Source organism: Copidosoma floridanum, unplaced genomic scaffold (assembly GCF_036245765.1).
Source record: "Copidosoma floridanum isolate Cflo_tuat_1 unplaced genomic scaffold, Cflo_Japanese_pri ptg000040l, whole genome shotgun sequence".
NCBI classification, from domain to species: domain Eukaryota; kingdom Metazoa; phylum Arthropoda; class Insecta; order Hymenoptera; family Encyrtidae; genus Copidosoma; species Copidosoma floridanum.
The window spans coordinates 3,709,451-3,730,357 of record NW_028321917.1 but is presented as its reverse complement, the minus strand read 5'-3'; the positions used below and the strand labels follow the sequence as shown (position 1 = coordinate 3,730,357).

Below are 20,907 nucleotides of genomic sequence, written 5' to 3'. Positions count from 1 at the left end.
ACATTCCTTAAAATTCAAAATTCTATACTTTTCATGGGGATCTTTAACCGCGCGCAACGATTTTTGTGTAACATTTAAAATGACGTCACAAAACGATTAATAATTTAAAAATTGACTTGGCTGCCCTGAACCTCACAGTATGGCTAGATTCAATTTTCAAAATGGATTTTGTTTTGGATACTAAAAACTTCAGTATGAAAGAAAAAAAAATTTTTTTTCCTAATTTTGATTCCAATGAATTATAAAATTTAATTTTGCAACATAAATAAATCGATATAACTCTAACGTTTCATAATTTACACTGTCATCGCTGAGCTTATTATTTTTACTGATCAAAGTTATAGTAGCATTTTCACGTAATTTATCTGTATTGATGGCATTGTTGATACTGGAATTTCTTTTATCTAAATGCTTCCGTAGTGCCTCTAAATTATTGTAAGCTTTACTACACAACCTATCACACGTACAACTATTATACGGGTTATACTAGTAACCGTACTTAATATGTTTAAAAAAAAGGGTTGAGTATTGTAAAATTTGCTGTGGCATTTAAAACAAATTAACATTTTTTATATGAAATACTATCGATTTTTAAAAGTATTTGTTGTACTTCGCTAATCAAGCCAAAAACAGATATGTTATCAATGGCACTCTCTAGAGATATATTAAAAATAGCTTTTTGATAAACGTCCAGATTGTTGATGTTTTCTCTGAATACTCACAATCTAGAGAGTGAAAAATTTTAAAACATAAATTAATTGCTTTTAATGCAGATTCCACTTTGTATAGTGTATTGTTGACGGACACGTAGGCTGCATCTATTGATTGAAGATTTCTAACAAATACTGGTAGAGGCTGCAACGCTAATCCAAATTGTCTGTGCAACTCTCTTAATCTTTCAATTGAAGGCAGTAAGTCAGCAACATTCTCAGAATCGTATAATGATACATTATTTTCAATACTTCGAGAAAAATTACCTCGAAAATTACGGCACTGTGTAACTATATAAGAAAATGCAAAAGTAGCTCTGCGTAACGATGTTCACTTATCACAGTTGTGTCTTGGAACACGTGGATATAACAAGCATCATCGTATAGGGATCGTCGAGCCCCAAAGATGCTAACGTTGCACACTCATGGTTCCTGATCATACTTTTATTAGGTACATGCATCAGTTCGCTAGAGTATACTTAGATCTTACGGAGCATTTTATGTATACAATATCACACAACAAATACCTTTTTTTTTTTTTTTTTTGATGGAGCGGGGAGGAGAAAATCTTCATAGACACCCCAGCTAATCCGGTGGTAGTGTCGGATTCATCTGGTGTGCCTATACCGACCAAAAACTTACCTCCCCGCATGGGACAAGGACCGTGAGGACCACTACCCTAGAAGACAAAAGGGTATAAGAGGAGAAAGAAGAAAGAAAATAACGGAGAATTTAGGAGGCTTGCTCGCTTTCAAAGAAGTGAGAGGAGAGACACTTACGCATCTGGGCGAAGCACTACAAATAACTCAACAAAAAAAAAAAAAAAAAAAAAGTTACGCCTTTCCAAGATACTGAAGATGGTTGATTCTTTTATTCTTGCACCACTGATCCAGTATGGCCATAAAAAAAAAGTTATCGGAAAATAAATTTGATTAATGCAGTAACCATTCATTTCATCTGTATTATACTTAAATGAATAGTTGAAGCATACGGGATAATGTATCAATTTAATTGTATCAACAATCTTTTAAGTATCTTCCAAATTTTTAATGTTTGTGCTCGACCAAAAGCGATTAATCAAATGTGCATAAAAATTATCCCTAAACTACGGTAAAAAGTATAGTGCCTGTCTTAGTGTCACACTTTTAGAGTTGCTTTCACGGTAAAAATTACGGTTATTTTTTAGAACGAAGTTCTTTATGTCGCGTTACTCGGGGGGCTAGAATTTTAAAACACAGATTTTTTTTTTTTTTGGAAACGAAAGTGGTTTCACCCACAGTCTCTTCCTTTCAAGTTTCCCCCCTTACCCCGTTCCCCGCACCTACTGTTCTCCATACACTTCCCCTCTCCCCTCTATATGTGTACCTATATCTGCCAACCGTGCCGTGTTACTCTTCTGCACACCTTTACCCACCATTCCCCCTCACACTCCCAAGCAATTAATTTTTTAACAAATTTTAATTTTATTTTCCCACAATAATTTTTATTTCACTTTGAATTTTTTCTTTTACAATTCTAAAAAAAAAAAAAAAAAAAAAAAAAAAAAAAAAAAAAAAAAAATTATTTAATTAGCATAAATATGGTAATGAAGATTAAACATAATAAGGCGCGTTATTACGCATTAAATATTTGTATTTTATGCATTTGATGCATAAAATACCGACCGATTTTTATTAAACCTGAGGTTTTTTTTGGCATTACAGTAATGCTAATAATTACTGTTATAAATACATTATTTTATAAATAAATTATTACAATAAACATATACGATAGAGTTGCACAACGTATCAATGGTTTTTAAGATTTTGAATTCGACTAACTAATTATGTTACAATGTCACATAATTATATAAATTAAAAAAAAAAAAAAAAAGGGAATAAAAAAAAAAGATTAAATATGAAAATAAGAAAGAAATTAAATAAAGGAAATACAAAAAAATGAAAAAAAATGTAATAAAATGAAATATGAAAAAAAATAAAACAAGAAATAGAAAAAAAAAATAAAACAAGAAATAAAGAAAAAAATGAAAAAAAATGTAATAAAATAAAATATGAAAAAAAAAAAAAACAAAAAATAAAAAAAGAAATAAAACAAGAAATAAAAAAAAAAAAAAAAAAAAAAACCAGGGGGGATAAATGGGTCATGGGACCCACGGTAAGAACGAAGTTCTTTAAACATGAGATGAGTATAGACACAATTTCCCAGGTAACAAGGGGGTCGCCAGACCCACGGGAAGAACGAAGCTCTGTAAACGTTAGTACTGCATTCATGTTGTTTACTAAAACAAACACTTGAAAAACGAATAAAAAAAAAAAAAAAAAATAGTTTACTACTCACGATGGTTGAACTTCGTGAGAACGTCGTGCATAAATACAGTATGCACGAAGTTCAACCATCGTGAGTAGTAAACTATTTTTATTTTTTTATTTTTTCTATTCGTTTTTCAAGTGTTTGTTTTAGTAAACAACATGAATGTAGTACTAACGTTTACAGAGCTTCGTTCTTCCCGTGGGTCTGGCGACCCCCTTGTTACCTGGGAAATTGTGTCTATACTCATCTCATGTTTAAAGAACTTCGTTCTTACCGTGGGTCCCATGACCCATTTATCCCCCCTGGTTTTTTTTTTTTTTTTTTTTTTTTTTTTCTTCTTGTGAGTATGTAAACAGAGTTTATTAAAGTGCTATCTTTGAAGCGACTGTGTTTTGTTTACTCGAACTTTGTAGCGTCGGCTCTATTGTATATCGTACCAGTTCTACTATTTGAAATATCTTAAGTACCAATTGAACACAAATGGCCCTTAAGGTAAAAAATGATACAGACATTACTGGATTTATTTGTTCAGCGTATCAATTTATTAATTAAACGACTGATTCTTCTTACCGAGGCAGCTTTCTTTCGATGTAAGCCGATGTGACGTTGATCTTTTTCACACAAGACTTTCAGCCACAATCAAAAAGAAGCAAAGTGACATGGAGACTACCGGGTTCACCGTTGAATCACGGCCACTGGATCGCTAATGTAAAATCTGAGGCGGGTTTTCCGGGTTTTTCACTACTTACGGCCAAGGGCCACAGCAAATGTTGCATACTCTGCATGGCAGAGTAATTATATAACAGTTCATCAGAATGGCTGTACCCTGCTATGAAAGTATGAAAGATATTTCGAATCGTCTTGAATAGGTCCAATCGGCTCGAATGATTTGGTCAATCGACATGAATCGACTTTAAAGGAACTTTTATTAGATACTTTCATTTTCAATCGACCAAAAAAAAAGTATAAAACGATTAAAATAAATAGTAAACTTGAAAATTTTCATTTTATTAATTCAATAAAAGAAGGAAAAGTTTTTATCTTAAAGTCGATTGATTTAAGTTCAATGTGCCAATTCAATTCGATTAATTTCAATGCAACTTTTTACTATTATATATAGATGATTGACTTGCCCAAATCCAAAACGCCGATTAAAGTTGATTGACTTCAATTTCACTATGGCTTATTAAATTAAAAGTCGATTGATTTGGTCTGATAGAGACTGCCGATTCAAGACGATTGGCTTTAATGCTACTTTTGACTATTAAATTCGATTGATTTAAGTACAAACCACACTGGCACGTATTAAAAATTTTTTTTTTCAAATGTAAACAAAAATCAAATTAAATGCAGTTCTCATCAATCCCAATCCAAAGGATCCAGGTAAAAATCGCCGTCGCTGTAAAATATAAAGATTTGTATCAAATTCCTACGAATAATTTCCAGATTTTAATTAATTTATGCACATGAACAGTGGTACAATTATCATGCAGAGCCAGAAAATTTTTTTTAAGTGAAACTATTAAAGCCACGTAAGTATTGGAAATCTAGTGGTGGGTAAAACCAGCTATATATATATATATATATATATATATATATATATATATATATATATATATATATGCTATCAAAAAAAGCTTCGTGTTTGGTTAGGTCTTCACTAGTTCGGCAACTAATCTCGGACCTACCGTTTGTCCCTTCAGGCTACCACCGTAGGTCGTAGGTCCACCTTCAATACTTCGGCAATCGAACGGACCTCCAGTCCAACGAGCTACAATTTCTGATCGAAGGGAGTCTTTCTCTCTCTCTCGTAAATCGTAACATGGCTGTAATAAAGGCTAAGCTGGGCCTCTGTTATATCTGACACTAAATGCCGCTTGATCTCTTCGAAGTCTTCAAAAAAACATACATATAGTAAAAATCGTTCACCTTTCCTATTTATTCTTTCATACATACATATGTACGTAAATAAACGTGTGTGAAGTATTACATATGTATAATGTGACAACCTAACCTTGTAAAACAAGAAAAAACTCGAAAGGTAAGAAAAATTGGCTAAAACTAACAATTTTTTGGGTTTTTTAAAAGGGAACTACATGATCGACGCGCTCAAATAGAGTGATTGGACTATGCATAAATATAACCTCAATTTTCTCGTTTTTCGACTGTATCTTGAAAAAAACTAGTCAAAAAAAATTTTTATCTCGCAAGACATGTTTGGAAAATGAATACGGACGTTGACAAAATCTTCGAAAAATTTTTGTTACAACATTACCTCTTAAAATTAGAAAAACAGTCGTATCTCAAAAGAGGAGCCAGATAGGCCAAAAATAATTCCACGTATAGAAAATAAGTATTGAGATACAAAAATGTATGTTACATAGATTCATTCAAACTATCATAATAATTCTAAAAATAATAAAAGTTATACCTCAAAGACAAAGCTACATCTTTCACATCCTACCCATAAATTAATTTATTTTTTATTCTCTATCATGAGTTATGAGAATAATTATTACGTGACCGAAACCCATTCTTATTATAGATTTTGAGATTAGCAGAAACTAGTAAAGTATGGGTAAATTTTAAGTTTTAAAGATAATTATATTAACCGAGTTGAATGAAAAATTACAACTTGACGATAGAAAAAAGCTATGTTTATTCTTTTACTTCATCTTAATCAGATAGAGTAGATTATTTTACTTTAATGGTAGCCAAAATAAAAAAAAAATATTTATTTGTCGGATACAAAGATTCTAACGAAAATTGATTGTACATATATCGACGCTCCGGACGAAGACTACGCCCAGATTGGCCCTGGATCAAAACTACACCCTTTCAACGTCCCGGGCGAAGATTATACCCTCTTTTCTAGTCCAGACAAAAACTTTGCCCTTTTCTCGTGTTCAGACGAAGACTACGCCCTTTTATCTAGTCCAGACTTAAACTATACCATTTTTTTCGAGTCTGGGCTAAAAACTATGCCCGTGTCTGGACGGAAACTTATATAAAAAACATTCAAGTATCAGTTACTGACCCCTCTTGTGTTGTACTTCCCCTAAAACAAAAAAAACCCTCCAAATTTGCTATGCTTTTGGCGGCTAACAGCCACTAGTACACTGAAAGAAGCTCACGAAAACGAAGCTTCCGAAAACGATTCAACATTTTATAATAAGGTTTCGTAATTACTGTATCCAAGTATTTATACAGATGCCTTTGTAAAAAAAAAACACGCATTCATTATTCTTAGCAGGTCTAGCGGCTTCAGTATTTGGAATTTAATAAGTGTTTGAAAAAAAAGAGAATGAGCTTTTCTAAAAGATTTTGTAAAGTGAGCATTATAATAACTGTAGGCAACAACCACCATATAAATTTATTTTACTATATATCTAATTACAAACACGAATGTAGAGTGAGCTTAAATGAATTTCACTTCATCTGTGGTTCAGAAAAGGTCATTATCTTAGTCCAGATTCAGAGAAAATAGAATAATCTTCTCCCAAACTAAAGAAAGGGCATCGTTTTTGTCCGAACTAGAAAAAAAGGTATAGTTTTCGTCTGAACTCCGGAAAAGGGCATAGTCTTCATCCAGGTTTCGAAATAGATTCGAATGGGGTGTCGATGTGATGTCATATCAAATGAGCAAATAGTACATTACTCACTTAAATATAGGGAGCGAAAGTAAAGTAAGTCTCAGATATCACGTATACAGTCGCCCGAGCGTATCCAAGGGTGACAATTAAGGTGGCTTAGGCGATTTTTATCAGCTTGATCAAAACCTCTGAGATTCAGCAATTACGTATATAAAGTATGCTAAACGTATTTGCTATGAAAAAATACTGGGGTCAACGACTTCATTTTTTCACAAATCGCTGCTGAAAATTCACCAATTTAACACCTACTCTTATGGACAGTGGTCACAAAATCGACTATATCTTTGGAAATCTTTGATTAACCTCAAAAATTTAAAATAGTTCTTGTGTATTTTTTTTACAAAGAATCTATTAAATTCTTAAAAATATAGGGTCAACGACTTAACTAAAGAGAAAATCAGAAGAAAAGTATGAAATGTTAATCTGGCTTGCCTCGCAACGTCTCCCAATTTTCACAACACAGAACTTGCATGCATCAGGATTCAATAAGCTAATACTTTATATCGCAAGCGTAATGTCAATTGAACATGTATGAGTTATATCACCAATAAATAGTGCATGGATCAAGAAATTAAATATTTTCCGAGCACGTTATTCAAGCTCTCATTCAAATCGATATCACGTGACAGTGACGTAAGAACTTCTGAATTTTTAAGGTTTACTCGACTTGCGATTAATGACGTCAGGTTTTACTTTGAGACGTCATTGTTCTTCATTGGAATACGCTTCATTCAAAGCAGACAGCAGACTGTTTTTGTTTACTGAGAGAGTTGTTGACACTTGGCGTTCCAACGAGTGCTATGGAAGTCGCTATAAAATTTTTACATTCTTGTACATACCGTCTGGGTCAGTACACTTTAATATAAAAAAAAAAATTTGTATATTCTGGCACAAAACAGGACTTGTACCAGTTAGAATTAGAATTAACTTCTTTTTCGTTCATTTTCTAATCATTTGTTAGTTGACAGTTGTACGTATAACCTTATTATTTATAACTTTTCCAAATCGTCCAGATAAACAAGCAGACGACACAGCTAGTGTCTGCTTTCTATAGTATAGTTTATTCGACTTCAAAGATCATCATTACATTGTTACGAAGGAACGTGGCTGGCCCTTCCTGGACTGGTTGGGCCGGAAGGGAGCTCTAATACGTCGACTCAGTTATGGCTCTGACAAGGGCCGATTGATAATGTAGCGTCAAATTATGGCAGTATGATGGTTCCACGGGAGGGCATCGGTGCCCTTGCGAGTAACTGCCTATTCACTTGGTCAAAACGCCGAGGGTCTCTTAGTTCGAGGAGCCCCACCCTGAGCGACCGGGGTCTACTTTGAGGTGTTTCGGCGTATGGGTGGCGTGCCGGAGGAAGATGAAGACTAGGCTGAGTCGGTTTCCTTATTCCTGACGGTCCGTCAGCGTCCCGAGTTTCTGCTACCACTGAAGCCTGAGCACCTAGATTTGTTTCCTGGGTGACTAGGGGTTAGCTTGTGCTGGTCGGGCTAAGGAAGACCCGGAGGCTAGGTTTACTCGTAGTGGCTGAGTGGGAGCCCGAGCCGACGCTGTGGGAGCTATTTTTAGGTCCGAGGCTTCTGGGTTTTTTTTTTTTTTTTTTTTTTGATGAAGCGGGGAGGAGAAACCCTTTATAGATACCCCAGCTAATCCGGTAGTGTTGCAAATCGCCATGACGAATTTAAGAGGAAGGATTTACAGGACGCTATTGGAAATACCGTCTCTGCCAGGGACTTTGATTTTGCAGCGAATCTGTAAAGACCTCCGCTTTGTCCTAATCTAGCAAGTAAAGTTTGTTCCCTTGTTAAAGGGGGGGAGGCAAGGCCGTTTGTTATAGAGTTTTTTTAACGACCTTCCAAGCATTCCTTGGGTGGGACTCTGCTTCGGCTATGTATTTGTTAAATTCCTTGTTTCGGAATTCGAAGACATTGGATTTGACTTTCCTTTCAAGGGAGTTAAGATGAACTTTAAGTTCGGGGGTTCTCCTTTTTTGCCAGAGTTTTTGGACTCTTTTCTTCTCCTTGATGAGACGCAGGAGGTCGCGAGGGAGTTTATGTGTGGGTTGGGGAGCTGCGGTTGTTGTGGTGGCTTCTTGTGTGCATCTGTTGAGTTCGTCAGTGAATTCGTCTACTGCTATGTCGAGTTCTGTTTGGGACCTGATGGGACGACATTTAAATGGGGAGGATTCGAGGTTATACGCAAGGTGGACCCAGTCTATGCGGCTGGTGGTAACGGGTGTGGTTAGAAGAAATTTTGGGATCTCCAGATAAACTGGGTTATGGTTGCAAGGGAGTTCTGGGAAGGTTCGTGGTTCCGTACGGATGGTAAAGTTTTTCGTCAGGAATATGTCTAAGATGTCTGGGTCTTGGTCTGGTGAGCTGGGGTAGTGAGTCGGTTCACTCGGACCCTCAATGTTGGTGTTGAGGTTGCGCAAGTGTTTGAGGAGGGAACGACCCTTAAGATTTTCGTGTTTGCATCCCCACGATTTGTGCTTAGCATTTAAGTCACCAGCAACTATCGTAGTTCAGTCAAAAATTTATAGCTATTAATATGCCTATAATTTATAGCTATAATTTATAGGCATAATTATAGCTATAAATTTTTGACTGAGAGGGATGTTGGAGTTAAACAGCTGGATTATGCATTGGAGGTTTGGATCATCCGTAGGAGGAGAATAGAGGGATATGATTCTGATGGAGGTAGATGAGGTGGTGTGTACTTCGATGCTGATTGCTTCGCAGTTGGCAGCGTCCGTACTTATGACTCGATGGCGGATGCCTTTGCGTACAAGGATAGCCACTCCGCCACGGGATTTTTCGCGTCTGTCACGTCTGTGTACCGTGTAGTTTGGTATGTAGAGTGTTTTCGTGTTGTCTAGGTGTGTTTCAGTGATGCATGCAATGTCGATGTTCTTCGTCTGAAGTATGTGTGTGAGTTCGGTTGTTTTGTGTGTAATGCTGTTCGCGTTCCAGTTGAGCAGTGCAAAGTCTCTGTCTAGCATGCTGCTGTTTTGTTGCCCTCGAGACCGGACCCTCTTTGGTCAAGGCGAGTCAGCAGGGTCAGTATGGAGTGGAGGATTGTCTTGGTGGTTGGGAGTGTGTTGAGCAGAGGAGTCAAGGGTTGAGCTCCTGTTCGGTACTGTTGAGAGGATGCCACATTCGCGTATGACATCCCCGGGCGAATAGTGTTCGAGCTTTGGGCTGTTGTCCGAGGGGTGGCTTTCCCAAAAGGGGGAGAAGGAGGGGCGTGCTTTTCTTGGGAGCGTGAACTCCTTTTTGGAGGATTTTCGGATAACTCCGGTAGAAGGCGCGGTGTTCGCCATTGCAGTTAGCGCAGCGACGGGTGACTTGGCCCTTGTCCTTTTTTAGACAGGTTGCGGTGGCGTGGTTTGAGCTACAGAAACCACAAACAAAGGCCGCATGGCAGTAGGCCGCCGTGTGATTAAATTTTTGGCAGCGATGGCACTGGGGAATGTCGTTTGACTTGCGCTTCTGTTCCACTCTGACAGAAGTACCTTAGTACCCCCGAGAGACCTGATGTTGTAGATGTCGTGGGATCTGACATCTGACGCATCCAGGTATACCAAGGTCGTGGACGATTCGTCGAAAGCCGTCGACGTTGTCAGGGTACACGCGTGTTCTTTCGGAGGTCGTAATGACGTGGCGGACGGGGATATTTTCCACGATGAGAGCTTTGGTTATCTTGGTCCATAATTTTTGGTCCAAGATAGTGATCGGTGGAGGCGCTTTCTTTATGGGGGTGCTGTTGACTTCTTCCGTGTCAAATTGGGCTTGGTCCTTAAGATGACCGTCGAAAGCGTTTTTCCCTGTCTGGGGAGAGCTGAGTGGTGGCACTTGGTTTGGGGATTTTTCAATCTCCATGTCGGAGAAGTTGGCTGCGGAATTTTCTGCATCAGGATCACGCGTGTGCCGTTTTTTCTGGGGTGGCTTTATACTTGGGGAATTTGTAGGGGTGTTTACCGATTTTGGTAGGGCGATGAATTGCTCATCTTCCTCAGTGGAAACATTTTTAAGGTTCAGGGGGTCACGATTTCCTGGTGACGGATTTATAAGGCCCGGGCACTTTATAAGCGGAATTTTCGCTGTAAGGGGGGACTTTGCAAGGAGTGCCGCGATGGTCGCATCTTTCTCCTCGTTGGAGCGCTTAAGCACGTTAAGTTGCTGGATGGAATTTTTCAGCTGAACTGAGTACTCACTCACCATTTTTTCCAGATTCCAGAATTATCCACAGTGTTGATTGTTTGGCTGTGCCCTAGTGAAGGACTAGTCAGTTGGGCCACCCCTGAGGGCGGCGTGTACGCGGGTGTAGGATTTAGTGGAAACACAGTTGCGCGGCGCGACTAAGTCGCAGTTACGAAGAAAGAAATAGAGGTAGCCCTAAAAAGGGCCGTGTAGAGAGAACTCAAGTCTGAGTAAGAGCGATGCGTCACGGGCGTACGCAGAAAGTGGGAGACAAAATGATTTCCTCGTCTCACTCGCACTCATGATAAATGATCACGTGACCTTAACTGACTTCACTAACGGAGCCTTATGCGAACACAGCCATAGTTGTAAGTAGTTTTGTTTTCGGGTACGTTTCGTATAATTTTTTAAATCTACTGTTACAAGAGCACGAACAAGTTTTTTTTTCTTAGACCGTCAACGCATTGAGCTATTTTTATTACACTTCAATTTTAAGAGAATAACAAAGGGCTTTGACTAATGTAGTAGGAATACGAGCACGTACGCTTTTTTTAATCGTACTAAGAGTATATACTTTTTTTTTTTTATTCATCATCGCCCATAGGCTCAGACATGGCATTCTCTTTCACAAGCATAGTGTTAATTAGCCATCGGTGCACCTGAGTTATGACCAGATGTTTGTATGTATATATAAACATCTGGACCAACTCAGTCACACCTATGATCACGTATAGACGAAGCGTTAGAGAAACAGTTAATCGACCTTCGATAATCGAGAGCACATGCAAAAAGGTGAGACTCGAATGGTGACCAGACGATCACCCATCCAAGTACTAACCGCCCCAAATGCAGCTTAACCTCGGATCGGAGATCGACAGGGTCCGTACCATATAACTTTTTTTTGCTTTGCAGGCCTATGTTATAACATAGGCCGATGTACTGAAAAATAGTTACATGGTACGACCCCAGAACTGCAACTCTATACCGTTGCGCCACGGCGACCACTTAAGTATATACCTAGATTGTTTTACAATTTCAGAACAGTATATGAATATACACACTTTGAAGCACAATTCTTCGTGGTTGATATGAACGTTACAAGTATATAAAGTATTACAAGCCTGAATGAAAAAAAGGTAGCGTGATAAATCCTTGGGCGGATGTGTACTTTACGACTCCTTACGAGAAGTTGACTGCAGAACTCGCAATGCTGCCAACATGACAACGCAGAAAATTCTAAATTATTAAGGCAGTAAATTTGAACATAAATATGCGGTCGGTAATTCTTCTGTCAGTACTTAATAGGATTTGTTTATTTTCAACACAGCTCTCGAGCGAGCGAAGTTCGCAAGAGAGCCATTACCAAACTATTACTGTGGGTGAACAAGAAAAAAAAGTTTTGCAGGTGGTGGTGGAGTTTTCTTTTGATTTGTTATTAACATTCAAATTTACCGCGTTAGTGATTTTGAATTTCCCGCGCTGTATTAGATTGTTAACACTGCAAGTTCTGAAGCCAACTTCTCGTAAGGAAAGTTAGGAAAGAAGTCGTAAACTACTCTTTTACCCATAGAGGTAAGGTAAAAGTACGTAATATGAAACGTGCCCATATTATGAAAACTCAAGATTAAATAATCATGAAAATTCTAATAATAAAAATAAAATATACTGAAGAATCTCTATAATACTACCGTATCAAATTAACAAAAATAGTAAACAATTTCAAACATTATTATATTGAAAAATATATTATTACGAATCCGGTTTTCATAATACGGACAGTTTGAAACATAACCTGCAATATGTGATGTTCCTATTTATGAAACGCACGAGCCCATTTAATTAACATGTAAATTTCATAATTGGGACTTGTGTCTCATAAATATGGACACAACTTTTTAGCTATTCCATAGTTATGGACATTTTGATCGTGTCAATATTTGCTTATAAAATTATTTTTTTACATCTAAATTTCATTTCAAAAATGTCAATTTGTTCAGAAGAGCATAGCGCTTCTATTAAAACCAAAAATTATGGACATATGACTATTTTTTTATTTAATATTGGTCGATGAAACGTAACAATCGAAATTTGTATCCATAATACGTACTTTTACCTTATAAGAATAGAGGAGAAAAGCGCTATACTAGCCCATTAGCGGCAGTGACAGTATAATTAAGTGTAACAGGGCATCTGTCCTTGTTGCCAAAGGCACGTTATTGGCTACTTCTTCGTCCTAAATCCTACAGTTGATTCAATCTCATGTAGAACTCAACCAATAACATAACTGCCAGACAAAGACAGATGCCCCGTTACGTAGCGAATTCTGCTGTCGCATATTACGCCCCCTTTTCTCCTCTATTCTTATACCTCTATGCTTTTACCTCAAAGAGAAGAAATGGTGCGATAATGTTTGAAACATACGATGATACGATGCTTGTGAGAATTGCTGGAAATGAATGGAAGAAAGTGTTCGTTGCCAATATATCTCTATATACATCTTAATTTTTATTAAAGATATAAAATCGCTTTCTGATAATTCATATGTTTATAGCACTCGCTGCAGTAAGTAAACATATGTATTTGCGTATGTATACTTATTTACAGTTGCGCATTGCTTTCTTCAAACATTATTATGGCTAAAATATACATTTTTTATTTATTTTTTCGTTATTGCAATTTCAATGTCGCACAGAGATGATACAAGTAATTGTGTGGTTAAATAGTGGAAACTAAAGCACTCAGTAATTACCGCCTTTTCTTTTACTATCTGCGCTATCAAAAAACATAATATGCCTCATTTTGTTCATGTAATTACAACACTTTCTGGCTGATTTCTTTCATGTTTATCGACGATTACAATAAAAATTGAAGCGTTACCGGAGATTCCATTGAATATTAATACTTTTAGTCGTAATATTCATCAGCTATTACACCTTTGCAATTAATTTCTTACATTTCAATGAACTTTTAGGGGTTTTTTTTTTTACTTGTAGTACGATGTCGTAGTGAATTTTTTTTCTTCTATTTCTAAACAATTATTTTATTTTTAACATAATTATGATAAAGTTCTTTACTTTACATGATAGATAGTTGAAGAAAAAATTCATTGATGCTTTTTTCAGATTCCTTAATTCAAAGAATCAAGTAGTTTACTACACTCAAAACGGCTAGAATAGTAACATATTTATTTCTTTTGATTTACGAAGCTGTGATCATATTTTTGCCTCTCATTTTTTCCTTGGAATTTGCCTATTTTCGCTTTGGAATGGTTAATGATTTTTATAATTTTCATTTAATATTTCATAATATTATTTAACAATTTATATTTTTGTTCAATTAATTACAAACGAGTCTGATGTACATGAAGAAGATAGTATGCTTGTAACTTGTAAAAATTTGTCTTCGTAAGTCATCTTATATAATATTCAATAAATTAAAGTATTTCATATGTCTTATTAATGCTTCTAGTCGAGTCGTTGGGGGTCGTGTAACTTTATATCTTTCAAGATGTATTTTTTTTACATAGTATTACGTGATTGACATAACTTCTAAGGGTATTATTAGATAAATTATTAACAGTGTTTATTATTAAAAATGGCTTTCAGGGTACATAAGAATAGAAGCATTGAATGTAATATATATAATACGTATATGCAGTTTTCAAGCACAAATACTATTAAGAATAGAATAATTTAAATAAACGAGTCTTGTGAATTGATTCCTAACGTATTTTTAAGTTATACTATTTTTCATGAAAACAAATATTTTTGTTACTCCAATGAATATTTCATTTTTAAATATATAGAGCCGCATTTACCTATATCGACGCCTCGTACGAAGTCTATCCTTATTCAGATTTTCCAATGTTAATTTAAATGAGAAAATGTGAATAAGGCTAGACTTCGTACGAGGCGGCGTGTCGCGTCGATATAAGCTGGTATATATATATATATATGTATATTCGTATATTTTCATTTTATATAAAAATAAAATTTACTGTTATCTGTTAAAATCACACGTTAGGTACACGATTCACTAATTTGTATGTTACATGAGAGTAAATCACGTTATTTTGACGATTCGTCAACATTAATTCTAATTGAAATAAATAAATTTTACATTGCAGATTAAAATTTTTATGTATCGAAACTACAATAATACCAAATATAGATATTCTACTTGTTATTTATAAAAAATCTGTTCATTTTTTATAATATGTGTATATATAATATCAGTAAAAGATAATTATTTTCAGAAGTGCACAGCGGAATATATCAATCAATTACCTTTTTTTCATTAAAAAATGAAGCAATTTTAAAATATATTTCACAACAATGTGTTTATCTTTAACTTTTTTTTATTCAAAAAAGTTGCTATTTTTGCCTTGTCAATGAAATTTCTTACCATATCTTGTTACCCAAGTTAATTTTTTTTATAACTTTTCAACTATTAAAGTACAAATGTTTATTTTAATTTTAAGTGTAAATTTTTCATTATGTTAATTGAATTGTAACTATTCAAGTAATTTTGCAGATTTAAAACATAATTTTTATCAAAGCAGTACAGCGAAAATATAATTTTCACATAATTAAAATGTAATTGAGTTGAGTAGGAAAAAATTTCAATGATACTTATATATGAAAAGTATGATACAACATAAGTAATATAATGAACCAGTATTCATGAAGAAATACATTGTGTGCTACACAACTACAATTTCTTACAATTTGCCAAAAAATTGTCTTTCGGAATATATTTTTGTATGTATATTATGTTATAATAAAACGTTCTACCCTGATAATGCATGCATGAGTCGCGATTTAGATGAAAAATTATAGTCTCTTTCGTAAATGTAGCCTCTTATTATAAATTTTACAACTAAAAATCGTCTTCAAAGGTTCACATCATAATATGAACTTCCGTTTAAAAATCTTTTTTCCTATCTCGGAAGTTTTTCATGACTTTTGAAGGTTTGTTGCGCCTTCAGTAGGTACGAGATAGTAGATTTTGTCACAGACACACATCTTCAAAAATTCCTTGGTGATCGTTCTCGCCTACTGTACATCAGTGACGAACTTTATTTATTTCTACCAAGAGCTCAACAAATGTGCAACAGTCACGAAAAACTCTCGAGGTACAAGAAACAGCGTTTCACACCTGGTGCGCATCAGTTATCACATGACCCTCTCGTCTTATTGTTCTGCTAAACATGTGCTTTACCAGGTATAAACACTACTACTAACATCTAACACATTTTTTTATTGCGGTTAAAAAATAATTTTTTGAGTTCTTCAGAAGCAAAGAAGATAAATAATCTTGTTTTAAAATCTGTGTAATTTATGACATCAGTAAAATTAAAAAACATCCATGTCGGCGAATCGTCTGGAAAATAAGTAGTTAACAACAACGAAAAAAAAAAAGTTAAGTAGGATTAACACTCCGAAAAGTGTTTTTTGTGACAAAAATCAGTTTCAAGCATTGAATATGTAAAAAATTTAAGAAGTATTTAAGAAATTTCTCCTGATGCAAGTTTTATTTGATCTTTGTTTTAGACTCACACATAAATAAGTTTGCTTGATGCAAGATTTTCGAATAATTTACTATATACTTTATATAAATCTAATAGCACTTTAACTATATTTTGGTTTAAGTAATTTCAATTATAGGTGAAATGTACACATTTTTTACAAATATTAAAATGGTGTTTAAACGTTCAAAAAATTGAAACATACGTTAAATCAAATTTGCATTGTCTTTTCACGAAAATATAATATCACCAATCAATACAACGAATAAGATTGATTTTTTATCACAATGTAGACACCATGCTAATACAAAAATATAAGTATAATTTATCATTTGCATTAATAACATTGATATTTTTTCTCTATCATTAACTGGTAACAATGTTCATATTGTTAGCACCCTATGACGAAAATGAGACTAAAAAAATTTATAATTGTAAGTAATCGTTTTATAACCTATGAAGAAATTTGAAGGGTACCCCAATGCGCAATAAATCTGATTGTGCCTTTTCTTTTAATTTTGGAAAATAAAAGTCCAGTGCTTCCCAACAAATTTCGGAAAGTTTTGGGACTGTTAACCAAACTGAATGGATTTCATCTGTTCTGGCAACCTGATAATAAATTATTCATCATTATCTTACGTGTCAGCTAAACTGAGGATAATTTTACCACACGTTATACTAACATCAAGATGAGGCAAGAAAAAAACAAGCTTACTTCGTTGTCCTGCTTAACGATGCCACCAAAAGTAAACATTTGTCCTGCTGGAGTTAAAGCTGTGGAGTGAAAATATGTCGGTTGTGGTAAAACACACGTTTTTAGACAAGTCCACTGCAAAAGCCCCAGATCAAGCCTCCAAATGTCGCTAAAAACATGTGTACCATTGTAGCCGCCAGATATGACAGCCAATGTTGAGTCTGTTTTCTCATCTTTGAACTGAACTAAGCCATGACATCGTCTTGGAGCAGGATAAGTTTTTTCAATATCACCTTGAGTGCCCAGAGTCATCCACCTTCTTGTCAAAGTGTCGAAAGCTGGAAGTTCCTAAGGATAACAATAGATAAAATTTAATCCTATATCTCAGGCAAGGATACCAAAACAGTAACAATGTAATTGACGGATAAAAAATAAAACAGTTATGAGAACAAACATTCCAGTACTTAGTCATACGAATGTTAACTGTAAAAGAATGGATAGATAGAGAGAGGGACAATCAGAGAAAAGACAAATAGACATAATCTTGTGAGTATGCCTACCGCAAAGCCAAAAGCTTCTGATGCAGTACCACCACCAAGCACATAAATAATCCTCCCATCAAACGCAAGTTCGTGTCTGTATCTGCCCTTGGGCTCGCACTGATCCCTGCCAGCACAAATGTACACAGACTCCCAAATCTGAGTTCTCATATCGAACCTGTGAATGTCACAGGTATACTCGAGGCCAGTGGTACCACCAACTGTATACAAATATGGGCCGTGGCAGATGACCGCCTGACCATACTGGGGATCGGGTAGCTCGCCAGTGGCTGGTACCACCTGCATTTGGCCGTCATTGACATTGCAAACGTACACATTGTTGTTGCAATTGTCGCCGAAGGGTACCCCCGTACCACCGTGTACGAGAAGGGTGACACCGCGAAGGATGACTGCGTTCGAGGCGAGCTCATTAGGCATCGTCTTCTGACAGGGCAGCCGTTTCCAGCGTTTGGTCGCGAAATTGTACTTCCACAGCTCCTTGAAGAGGGGCCGACTAATGGTCCAGCTCTGGTCGTTCTGCATATCTGGGTCATTGGCTGTGATGCTCGGGTTGAAGCCTCCATAGGAGTAGAGGTTGCGCTCATCGCAGACTACCCTATGGCCGCTGCGTGCTTTTGGCTTCTCCGCGCTTTTCACCTCGTGCTGCACAAAGGTGAACGGCTTGAGTGCATACATCATCGTCGCTGTTGTTAATGACGTTTGCTAGGGTGGTGTTGTTGTGATACTGCTGCTGCCAGAGGTTAACGAACGAGACAAAGGTCAGAGTAGTACAGAGGCTGGCTGGCTGTTGTCGGAGCTTTCATGCAGCAGCACAGGAAGTAGAAATAAACAGAGTCAGTGTCTGGGGACTGCTGTCTTTTAAGTTTGCATGCAAGTGGGTATACCCTTACAGTAGGTTTTGATGTGGTGCCTTGGTGTATTATAGGGTTAGACTAGACAGGAAGAGACAGCGCGTCCTCGGCGACGATGTTGATGCCCCGGAGCTTACGCATAATTGCGCTCGATACTTATGTTGTGTTCTCGCACTGTATATACGTTTGCAAACGCAAGATAGGATAGTGTTTATACTGTCGCACTTGCTTACTATATACTTTTTCCGCCTTCTCCGTTATCTGCAGCCACTCCGAATCTGTGTTTTGTTGTTGTGCAACAGAAGGTTCTTAACAATTTTTCATGATGATGGCGCTTTCTTGCTTATATAGGTACAGTGTTTTCGACCGACTGCTTCTTTTTTAGAGATCTCTCCGAAATTATTTTTTTCCCTTTGTATCTATAGACCGTAGCAAGGAGCTATTCACATAGACATTTTTTGCTTATTTCATTAGATTCGTTCACCTTACGATCCAGGGACGGTCGGGGACAGTGTGGGCGAGTCGGAGACGAAAGTGAACAAGTGCTCTTTTCCGATCGTCCCCGATCGTCCCTGACCGTACGCGATGCGTAGTTGTACACGTTAGGTTAGGTTAATGCTGTATGTAAACAATAGTTTGTAAATAAAGAAGTGCAAATACAAACAAGTTTGTTTACTTTTTGCATTAACCTAACCTAACGTGTACAACTGCGCATCGTGTACGGTCAGGGACGATCCAGCGCTCCCAAAAGTGGCTACCGAACTTGGGGGGAAATTCAAATTGGCTATATGGAGCAAGACGCAAAACCTCAGATAACTCGACAACATTCCATACACCATAACTTGATCAATTAATCCTAAGCTATTTAACCCAATAACCCAACGCGCCCATACGCAGTATCACGAGCATTAATAATTAATAAAATAAATTAAACAATAACGCAAGCGCCAATCCCCACACAACCCGGGGCGCTTACTGGTCACTTTAATTATTAAGAAAATTAATAAAGTAGAGCAAGCGCCAATCCCCACACAACCCGGGGCGCTTTCTGGTTACTTTGTTAACTAATATAAAAAAAATAACACAAGCGCCAATCACCAAACAACCCGGGGCACTTTCTGGTCACTTTGTTAATTGGTGTAATAAATAAAATAACACAAGTGCCAATCCCCACACAACCCGGGACGCCTACTGGTCGCTTTAATTATTAATAAAATAACACAAGTGCCAATCACCACACAACCCGGGGCACTTTCTGGTCACTTTGTTAATTGGTGTAATAAATAAAATAACACAAGTGCCAATCCCCACACAACCCGGGGCGCTTACTGGTCACTTTAATTATTAAGAAAATTAATAAAGTAGAGCAAGCGCCAATCCCCACACAACCCGGGGCGCTTTCTGGTTACTTTGTTAACTAATATAAAAAAAAAATAACACAAGCGCCAATCACCAAACAACCCGGGGCACTTTCTGGTCACTTTGTTACTTGGTGTAATAAATAAAATAACACAAGTGCCAATCCCCACACAACCCGGGACGCCTACTGGTCGCTTTAATTATTAATAAAATAACACAAGTGCCAATCACCACACAACCCGGGGCACTTTCTGGTCACTTTGTTAATTGGTGTAATAAATAAAATAACACAAACGCCAATCCCCACACAACCCGGGGCGCTTACTGGTCACTTTAATTATTAAGAAAATTAATAAAGTAGAGCAAGCGCCAATCCCCACACAACCCGGGGCGCTTTCTGGTTACTTTGTTAACTAATATAAAAAAAAAATAACACAAGCGCCAATCACCAAACAACCCGGGGCACTTTCTGGTCACTTTGTTAATTGGTGTAATAAATAAAATAACACAAGTGCCAATCCCCACACAACCCGGGACGCCTACTGGTCGCTTTAATTATTAATAAAATAACACAAGTGCCAATCACCACACAACCCGGGGCACTTTCTGGTCACTTTGTTAATTGGTGTAATAAATAAAATAACACAAGTGCCAATCCCCACACAACCCGGGGCGCTTACTGGTCACTTTAATTATTAAGAAAATTAATAAAGTAGAGCAAGCGCCAATCCCCACACAACCCGGGGCGCTTTCTGGTTACTTTGTTAACTAATATAAAAAAAAAATAACACAAGCGCCAATCACCAAACAACCCGGGGCACTTTCTGGTCACTTTGTTAATTGGTGTAATAAATAAAATAACACAAGTGCCAATCCCCACACAACCCGGGACGCCTACTGGTCGCTTTAATTATTAATAAAATAACACAAGTGCCAATCACCACACAACCTAAGGCACTTACTGGTCACTTTAATTATTAACAAAGTTAATATAGTAGAGCAAGCGCCAATCCCCACACAACCTGGGGCCCTTT

The 20,907-nt window shown here is 36.6% G+C and overlaps 1 protein-coding gene across 1 annotated transcript; it reads right to left on the bottom strand.

Moving 5' to 3' along the window:
- Window positions 1-4,341: 4,341 nt before the first annotated feature.
- Window positions 4,342-19,076, bottom strand: slim (scruin like at the midline). The gene is made up of 3 exons (XM_089597932.1): window positions 17,664-19,076; window positions 17,125-17,451; window positions 4,342-4,419 (listed from the first exon to the last, which is right to left on the bottom strand). Exons 1-3 carry the CDS (start codon window positions 18,339-18,341, stop codon window positions 4,342-4,344), a joined length of 1,083 nt encoding a protein of 360 aa, XP_089454058.1. The 5' UTR covers window positions 18,342-19,076.
- Window positions 19,077-20,907: the final 1,831 nt, after the last annotated feature.